This window comes from the organism of the source record quoted next, unplaced genomic scaffold (genome assembly GCF_019419815.1).
Source record: "Pyrus x bretschneideri cultivar Hongxiangsu unplaced genomic scaffold, Pyrus_bretschneideri_v1 Contig36, whole genome shotgun sequence".
In the NCBI taxonomy this organism is placed as follows: domain Eukaryota; kingdom Viridiplantae; phylum Streptophyta; class Magnoliopsida; order Rosales; family Rosaceae; genus Pyrus; species Pyrus x bretschneideri.
The window spans coordinates 1,013,761-1,023,144 of NW_025999679.1; the positions used below are offsets into that span (position 1 = coordinate 1,013,761).

General features: G+C 38.4%; 2 protein-coding genes across 2 annotated transcripts; both read right to left on the reverse strand.

Annotated features, from left to right (window-relative positions):
* Positions 1 to 534: 534 nt before the first annotated feature.
* On the reverse strand, positions 535 to 5,444 carry LOC125480801 (GATA transcription factor 11-like). The gene is made up of 4 exons (XM_048591927.1): positions 5,247 to 5,444; positions 1,981 to 2,081; positions 862 to 1,066; positions 535 to 561 (listed from the first exon to the last, which is right to left on the reverse strand). The coding sequence occupies exons 1-4, from the start codon at positions 5,442 to 5,444 to the stop codon at positions 535 to 537; spliced, it is 531 nt and encodes a 176-aa protein (XP_048447884.1).
* A 323-nt stretch (positions 5,445 to 5,767) lies between these two features.
* LOC103955332 (GATA transcription factor 1) lies at positions 5,768 to 7,788 on the reverse strand. The gene is made up of 2 exons (XM_009367204.3): positions 7,211 to 7,788; positions 5,768 to 6,580 (listed from the first exon to the last, which is right to left on the reverse strand). The coding sequence occupies exons 1-2, from the start codon at positions 7,355 to 7,357 to the stop codon at positions 5,999 to 6,001; spliced, it is 729 nt and encodes a 242-aa protein (XP_009365479.2). The 5' UTR covers positions 7,358 to 7,788; the 3' UTR covers positions 5,768 to 5,998.
* Positions 7,789 to 9,384: the final 1,596 nt, after the last annotated feature.

The following is a 9,384-nucleotide window of genomic DNA, read 5'->3' on the forward strand; positions in this document are numbered from 1 at the left end:
ATTTGATACAAGAAAATTACATAGTTTATGAAGATTTAATACTGTTTCATCTAATAGTTAAACGAGATTTGGCTAAGTAGTACACTCAAACCCTGTGACTCAAATTCGAATTCTCTCGATTATAGCTTAGAATACCGCATTGTCCAACGCACAAAAGTCTAGCCCAAACTAACAAGTCAAGATCAGCCCAACAACAACAAATGGAAATGCCCCAGCCACATGGCCCAAATTTAGAAGAACCAACACACACAACCAATTAAGCAAACAAGAGAATTCGAAAATTTTAATGCAGTCGAAAGTGATTTTCGCATTCACCTTGTGTACTCGCCAGCTGGTTTGTATCTATCGCTTATGCTTTGATTTACTCAATCTCAAGGCGAAGGAAAAAAGAGGAAGCTAAAGAAAATGAGTGCGCAACAAGAAAGAGGAGCAAAAATCACTTCCCTTTTAACGATACAGGATATAAGTAGACACTTCAGATTATCCAAAACCTGGAACCTAAAACTGTGTAGGTAAAACCACATTAATGGACCTTCAATGGTACTCAGGCAAAGCTTCCGACTTCATGAATCGCAAGACAAATGAGATTTTCGCAACAATATGCTTATTCACTCCTATGCATCAGAGTTAAAGTTTAGCCGAGTAAAAACGCAACGCATAATGAGAAGCTTCTCTCAAAAGAACAAAACCGCGAGAAAAAAATACAAAGAAAAAGAAACCTATCAAAAACTCTTTAATTAATCAAAATTTGACAAAACCTAATAACACTATCTTTGTTTACTAGTCTATAGCTCAACCAAACACACTAATCCCAAAATTTGCTTACAAAGAAACAACACGAAAATGCGTACTCACCGTTACCTTGCTGAGCCTATTCAAATGCAACTCCCTCGAGAAAGTTGGGCTACTTGCAGGGCGGTATTCTGGGACAAGCTTACCGGACTTTCGGTACGTAACCCCACAAGCATCACACAAGGTTTTATTTCCATGGGGACCTGGTCGCCATTGAGGGGTCGTTTCAGTCCCGCAATGCTGGCATTTTCTCCCGATCATCTTGGACTTATACCTAACATAGCAACATCACACAAGATTTTCTTTCCAGGGGAGCTTGCCAGCCATTGCAGGGTCTCTTTGGTTCTGCAGTGCTGGCATTTTCTGTCAATCATCTCGGACTTGAGAAATTTTGTTTGACTTCTGAACTGCAAATATGCTATGAAAAATCGAGAATCTATTGCTTTCCTAATAATAATCGTGGAATGGCTACTGATCTGAGTCACATTTGTGGTTCTCCTCGAACTAATGACTTGGGGAAGTATTTGGAAGTTCCGCTCATTCATTCTCATATCACTAAAAACTCCAACAAAGACCCCGTAGAGAAGGTGCACACTCGACTTTTTGCTTGAAAAGTGAATTCGTTATCTCTTGCTTGTCGGGCCACTCTTGTTCAGTCTTTCACCTCTGCTATCCCAGTATGCGGACAGTGAAATTACCAGTTATCATCTATGATCAATTTGACAGATTTAATAAGAATTTTGTGTGGGGCCCACTCAATCCAAAAATAAAGTTAACTTGGTTAAATGGAGCCAAGGTTGCCTCCCAAAGTCTCTTGCTGGGCTTGGTTTGAAAAATATGAGGGTTATGAATTTGGCTGTTGCTAAAAACTCTTATGGCCTGTTTACGAAACCGGAATGGAGGTAGAACAAAGGGAATTGAATTCTTCCCCAACTGATTCCGGCGTTTACTAAATTTTGGGAATGAAATTATTTGTGGGCTCCACCTAAAATCAGTAATCAGATTCCTAATATTGTCGGAATCCAATTACCAACTTGGAGGAGGTATTTGAATTATGGAAGAAAGCTAACTTCCGAAATCAGACTTCTCTACCGAAATTACCCTGCCCCTTTCATCACGATTCAACCATGAGAAGCACACTTATCCCCATCCCTTAATCAACTCGCACCACCGCACCACCTCATATACTGTGAAGACCCACCACCAACCGACTCCAACAGTTCTACCAACAAACTCCCAACAGCCGTAGATCCAATTCCAGTTGTGGAGAGACAGATGCAGAGAAGTATCTAGATAAAAGCAAACCTTATGATTTGCACACTGAGATAATCCAAGAATGGCTGCCAACAAGGAGTTCATCGTTTACAACTCGATGACCCGACAAAAGGAGATTTTCAGGTCGATAGAACAAGGTCAGGAGATGATTGTAGAACCCAACTGAGGATGCAGAGGGGGGAGAGACGGTGAGTAAAGAAGGTTGTGGTGGAAGTGGAACTGTGAAGGTTCTAGAACCTCTCCCAACTCCCATTATTTTTGTTGTTGGGTTTTTTAAGTAAAAAGGTGAAGAAAAAAAAGAGTAAAAAGAATTCAAGTTTTATTAAAAATAACAAACACGGGAATTGTTAAAATTTTAAATACATTTTTTTTTCTTACAATTATATAGGATGTCAAATTTTATTAAAAAAAGTATATAAAATATTTGATTTGGGACAAGGGTATTTTAGTAATCATATTGGTTTATATTCCGATTCTGCTAAATTAGTAAACAGCTTTATGGAATTAGTGTCATTTCTATTCCGATTCCAGAATATTTAAGTAAACAGCTTCAACAGGAATCCGATTCTGACTTCACCTCATTCCAATTCCTCCTCAATCTAATTCCTCCTCAATTCAATTCCTCTCAATTTAATTACGGATTAGTAACGCGTCCTTAGATATTGACGTAGGGTGGTCTTTGGGCAAAAAATTTCCACGGCAACCATATTAAAGGTGATATGGATCAGGTACTCAATGATAAAACTACTTTAGGCTCTTCATGCACTTGGAAAGATGTTCTTGAAGAGACTAAACTTTTGCATGAGGGGCTACTATGGGGAATTAGAAATGGTAATACGGTAAAATTTTGGGCTAACAAATTTGCTATATGTAGTATTTTGCTTTATCATGCTAGCTGTCTACTCTCCAATGATATGCTTAAGGCTACTGTAGTTGATTATTATTACAATAATTATTGAGATATTGGTAAAATGGTATTTATTTTACCAAAGAAGATAGTTGAACAAATTAATAGTATTACAATTGATTTTGTTGCTTTGGTTGATAAGTGTATCTGGAGCGGAACTAGTGATGGTAGCTTTTCTGTGAAATCTGCTTATATGTTGGCTAATTGTTTTAGTGGTTTTCCTAATTGGCAATGGAATCTCATTTGGAAACTTCAAATTCCTTCAGTCACTTAGACCACATTGATTTTCACGATAGGCTTCATTTTGACCTCACCACTATTGGGAGATTTAGAGTGGAGGTTTTTTTTTTTTTTTTTTTTTCTTTTCAGTTGCTTGTTGGTTTATTTGGTATTAGCGAAATAAATTTATTTTTTAGCAGGACTTTGCAATGAATAATGAGCCTAAAGTCGCTATTTGTACTTATCTTCATGAATAGTTGAAGCCTAAACTCATAAGATTGATAAACCTCATAAGATTGAATCGTTGTTCTTCCATTGGGAAGCTCATCCTTCAAAGTGTTTTAAGATTAATGTTAATGGTTGCAAGAAGGGAAATAATAAATCTATTAGAGCATGTGATGTTTTAAGGGATTCTGATGGTAACTAGACTTCTAGATTTTGTGCCAATTTGGGTACATGTGAGATTCTCACTGTTGAGCTGTTGGGTCTTTACTTAAACTTACAATTGACATGAAGATTACAAATTGATAAATGACTGGTGGAATCACTCTATAGACTCACAATCCATTTAGTGTTTCAAGCTGCTAGCAATAATCATGCTTTTGGGTCCCATTGTTTTGGCTTGTTGAGAGTTTCTTTCAAGATTTTGGTAATGAGATATTAGGCATATCTTTCAAAGATTAGCCTTGAGTTTTAGTTCTCATTTTTTAAAAAACTGAAAACAGAAAGTAATTACCAAACAAGATTTCAATTAAAAAAAAAAAAAAAAACGTGAAAACTAAACTCTAAAAAGAGAAAACGAATGGTTATCAAGCAACCCCTTAAATAGTGAAATTATTCGAGGGTTGTCTCCTTAAATGTGTACAAAAGTTTTCATTTTTGTAATTTCAATGAATTGCTTTTGCATGTGTCGAACTATGTTAGCAAATAAATAACGGTGACTTCTTTAAGGAAGCAAGGAAAAGATATTTGCTTTTTGAAGTGTTAAGTAGCAACTTCCCTTTGTTTTCTAACATATAAGTTGTTCGTTTGAATCATCTGGTAGTAGGATAGAATTGTCATTAAAACAATTTAAAATTATGGGCTTCAATAGGTCTTTATGGGTGTCAATAAAAACCATTGGCGGATATTAATCGTCCCTTTCAGCCGTTTAACGTAATTTGATACAAGAAAATGACAGTAGCTTATGAAGACTTAATACCATTTGCATCCGTTAGTTAAACTGAGATTTGGCTTAGAGCAGTCGGTCAGACGCTGTGACTCAAATTCGAATTTCCTTATCTTAGTTTAGAATACTGCATTGTCCAGCACAAGAAAGTCTAGCCCAAACTAACAAGTCTAGATCAGCCCAACGACAACAAACGGAAATGCCCCAAGAACCAACACACAACCGATTAAGCAAACAAGGGAATTCGACATTTTAAACAGTCGAAAGTGGTTTTCGCATTCACCTTTTCTCTTCGTGTACTATCCATCTGGTTTGTATCTGTCGCTTATGCTTTGATTTACTCAATCTCAACGAGAAGGAAAAACGAGGAAGCTAAAGAAAATGAGTGCGCGGCGAGACAGAGGAGCGTAAATCACTTCCCTTTTAACAACACAGGATATAAGTATTCACTTCAGATTATCCAAAACCTGGAACCTAAAACTGTGTAGGTAAAACCACATTACAGGACCTTCACTGGTACTCAGACAAAGCTTCCGACTTCATGAATCGCAAGACAAATGAGATTTTCGCAACAATATGCTTATTCACTACTATGCATCAGAGTTAAAGTTTAGCCGAGTAAAAACGCAATGCATAATGAGAAGCTTCTCTGAAAAAAGAACAAAACCGCGAGAGAGAAAAAAAACAAACCAAAGAGAAAGAAACTTCATCAAAAACCTCATTTAATTAATCAAAATTTGACAAAACCTAATAACACTATCTTGTTTACTAGTCTATAGCTCAACCAAACGCACTAATCCCAAAATTTGCCTAGCTTTGGTCAGTATATCAAAATAAACACAGAGCTAACCCTTATAAAGAAACAACATGAAAATGCGTACTCACCGTTACCTTGATGAGGCTATTCGAATGCAACTCCCTCGAGAAAGTTGGGCTACTTGCAGGGCGGTATTCTGGGACAAGCTTCCCAGACTTTCGGTATCTAACCCCACAAGCATCACACAAGGTTTTATTTCCATGGGGACCTGGTCGCCATTGAGGGGTCGTTTCAGTCCCGCAATGCTGGCATTTTCTCCCAATCATCTTGGACTTGTACCTAACACGGCAACATCACACAAGGTTTTCTTTCCAGTGGAGCTTGCCAGCCATTGCAGGGTCTCTTTGGTCCTGCAGTGCTGGCATTTTCTGACAATCATCTCGGACTTGTACCTAATCCCACAAGAATTACACAAGGTTTACTTTCCAATGAGAGCTGCCCGCCATTGCAGGGTCTTTTAAATCCCGCAATGCTGACATTTTCTCCCAATTGTTGTCCTTGCTGTTTCGCTTTTATCTGGCCATCCTTGCTGTCCTTGTGGGCTTGGTTCGAAAAGAGCTGCTCCCCTGAATCGCCTGGGAAGCTAACAGAGCAAAGAATTAAAATTTGATAAACACCAAAAACACGATCCTGTTTACCAGTCTACAACATAACCAAACACAACAATTCAAAATTTCACCTAGCTGTGGTCATTTCATCAAAACAAGGAGCAAACACTAACCACCATTAAACCCCCATTACAGCAATCCTACAAGCTCCAAACTAATCTTAAACGGAAAAAAGTCGACTACCCACAATTAGCCTACCCATCATCCTCAGGCTAAAGTAACATCCCCGTCCCCTGCTTTTGCTTCCTCATCTCCATTATCTTCCTGTGCGAATTTGAATGCAACTTGCTTGAAAAAGTTGGGCTACTTGCAGGGCGGTACTCAGGAACAAGCCTTCCAGACTTGTACCTTACCCCGCAAGCGTTACACAGGGTTTTCGGTCCAAGGGGACCTGCCCTCCATTGTGGGGTCTCATCAGCCCCGCAATGCTGGCATACTCTCCCAATCGTCGCCATCCCTGTTGTTCTTTTCACTATTGTATTGTCATGCTTTTTGCAGTTGTTAGATTGGCTCCAAAAGACGTGCTCCTCAAGAATGCCTGGGAAGCTGGAGCTTTCACGCCTACGGCGGCCCTTGCTTCGGGCACCCCGAGGGGGCTTGAGTGTCCCACAGCTGCTCATGAGGGTGGTGGTGGGGGTTGTGCGGTTGTCAAGCACCGAGACAGGGCTTTGGTGCTTGTCCGTGCCAATGCCGGCTGGTTGCCCGATCAGAAGGTTAATGTCAACGAATGTCTCCAGCGCCGGGAACGCGTCTTTGTTCGACAGCCATTCAAGCTCCTCCTCCACACCCTCCTCCTGCAAGTGAACATAAAAACAGTGAGTTGACTCGGTGGAGATTTTGAGTTGACTCGCGTAAAAACCCATCAGGTTAATCCCCCGCCATGTGTTGGGGAACAAAGGGCAACAAAATCCAAGAGTTGTGCCACGTAGGATGTTGGACAAAGTAAGGAAGGCTTGGTTCACTGTTCCTATCACATTTGCGGCTACTGGCATTATCAAGTTGTAGGGTATTCGATTCTCGCCTAAAAAAAACGAATTCTAATCGCACTATATTGTGAAGTTTAGCGCCGTCCCGTTCAATATTATTTTGTTAAAAAAAAAAGAATAATAATAAAATAAAATGGGTGGTAAAATACATGGGCGAAAGTATTGACCATTTGTATTAAAAAACTCTGGTATTTCCGTAAACGGCTGTTAATTAAATCACAAAGCCAAAGCCGCCATCCCCACACCTAGACCCAAACTTGGACCAACTCGCCCCAGTTAACTCGGTCCAAACCCAAACCAACCCGGGTGAACACGTGGCAAACACCCACAAAGCCGAGTCTCGGCCGATTCAGAAACGGAATCGGTTCGCTACGGCCTGTAACCCCCAAAGAACAAAACAAAGCCAGAAAATGGTGGGTAGTTAATCAAGCAACTTACAGTCTGAGAAAACGGACGGCTAGGATCATCCGCGCACAAAACCCCAGAGGGAGCAATGGAGGGTTTAAAGTCATGGGCTTTATCTTCCGCGCCGGCGTCGTCGGAGTGGAAGTCGAGGATGTCGTAGAGCGAGTCCAGTGACTCCATTTCTAGAGAGAGAAACACAAGGGTTTTGGCTTGGGGTTGGTTTTTGTAGAGAGAGAGGGGTTTGTAAGTCTCTATGGGTTCTTTTTATTGTATTCAAAAACTATGTTATCTGTGAGACAGAGAGAGAGAGAGAGAGAGAGATAGAGAGGGAGGGGGTCACGTTTTGATGCCTTTGAAGTTTGATGAGGGTTTTTGGGTGGGAATGAAGGGCTGTGAAAGTTTCTCTCTCTAAACCCCTCGTTAATTATTTTTCTTTTTTCTTTTTCTTTTTCTATTTGTTTTGGTAATGTATGGTGGATAAATTAAAAAGTTGCGTAACCAGACGTGTTGTTGTTGTAAATACTAACTCATATTTTCCCAACAAATTGAAAAGTCTTACATAACTTCTTGGAACTGTTATTTGCATTTTTAAAATCTTATGTTCAATTTTCATCAAAGACGAATTTAAACAACATTATTGTTAATTCATTATGAGGTGAAGCCCACCCCTCTCCCTTAATGTAAATAATATTATTTGTTAAAGCAAATATACATACATTTCTTGATTATTGGGTTTGCCAATAGGAAGGGTGTACCATCTTAAGTTCAGGGAGTTTATGACATTTTAAAGGACATGTGTGAATTTAATAAAAAGATTCTCTTTATTTGAAAAATAATAATATTTTTAACAATATATTCATATAGAATTCAACTATTTAAATTCAAACTTAATTGAAATCAGCATCTCACTTTTATTAATTAAATAATGTCTAACTACCATGAAATTACGATTTAGGGTTCATCCATGAAAAAATGGAGTATGACTGGAAAAAAGATATGGAAATACGCTTGTATTTTTAGAAGAAAGTAATACATCATTTTTATTGCTAGAGAAAAGTGAAAGAAAGTAATACACAAGTTTTTCTACTGCTAGAGAAAAGTGAAGGAAAGTATAGACTCCACTTAATCAATTGTAATATAGATAAAATAACATGATCGTAATTTTTCTTTTCAGTCAAAAACTTTTTTATAAGAAAATTTATACTCATATGTAACATGTAGGAGGAAGAAAATTTTTGGGGTCCTTATAAATCTCATCAATATAAGACTAAAAAAATACTAATGTTTTTGAGTCTTTAAGGATATGTATAAGTAATGAATGAACACTAAATTAAACCTTTTGATGACACGTAATATTATTTGCAAATTTGGTCTAAACATTTAGTCTATGCATTACTCTTTGTGTCACATCCCGGCCCGGGGCGGATCACTCCCCGGGCCCGCTCCACCACCGTAGCACGTTATTGTCCGCTTTGGGCTTACCATTCCCTCACGGTTTTGTTTTTGGGAACTCACGAGCAACTTCCCAGTGGGTCACCCATCATGGGATTGCTCTAGCCCCCTTCTCGCTTAACTTCGGAGTTCCTATGGAACCTGAAGCCAGTGAGCTCCCAAAAGGCCTCGTGCTAGGTAGAGATGAGAATATACATATAAGGATCACTCCCCTGGGCGATGTGAGATGTCACAATTTGTTGAAGATTAGACTTGAATTGGAACGGATGTTTAAAAATAAAACCCCCATAGCTACTAATTAAACTTCTTGAATAAATTAACAACCAAACAAAAATTTGTAAAAATTGAAAAAAATAAACATGCACATAGCATTTCGAACTTAGGACCTCTCGTTATTTTTAGACAAAAAAAACCATTGCTTCTAATTAAACTTCTTGATCATTTAGCTAAATTTTATAAATTTATACTATTATGAAAAGAAATTTGTAAAAATTAGAATATTAATAAGTACACATGGTGTTTTGAACCTAAGACCTCGTCATTAATTTTAAACAACAAAACCACTAGTTCTAGTTAAATTTCTTTGTCACTAAACCAAATTTTAGAAATATATACTCTTATAAAAACATATATAAATATACCACCTTAATAATTTTGGCTGCCCCCAATTTTTTTGAGCCCCGGACGATCCCCCTGCCTGCACTAGGTCTGGGTCAACCCTGTTTCTAACTGTACGATATACGATGAACGAATGT

What these genes read in the sequence shown, in the direction of transcription:
- LOC125480801 (XM_048591927.1), bottom strand. Translation starts at nt 5,444, where the DNA reads ATGATTGGGAGAAAATGCCAGCATTGCGGGACTGAAACGACCCCTCAA. An exon ending in ATAGCCTCATCAAGGTAACG is followed by an intron (nt 2,082 to 5,246) that starts GTGAGTACGCAT and finishes GCTTTTATCTAG; the next exon opens with ATACTTCTCTGCATCTGTCT. An exon ending in ATTTGAATAGGCTCAGCAAG is followed by an intron (nt 562 to 861) that starts GTAACGGTGAGT and finishes CGATTCATGAAG; the next exon opens with TCGGAAGCTTTGCCTGAGTA.
- LOC103955332 (XM_009367204.3), bottom strand. Translation starts at nt 7,357, where the DNA reads ATGGAGTCACTGGACTCGCTCTACGACATCCTCGACTTCCACTCCGAC. An exon ending in GCCGTCCGTTTTCTCAGACT is followed by an intron (nt 6,581 to 7,210) that starts GTAAGTTGCTTG and finishes GTTCACTTGCAG; the next exon opens with GAGGAGGGTGTGGAGGAGGA.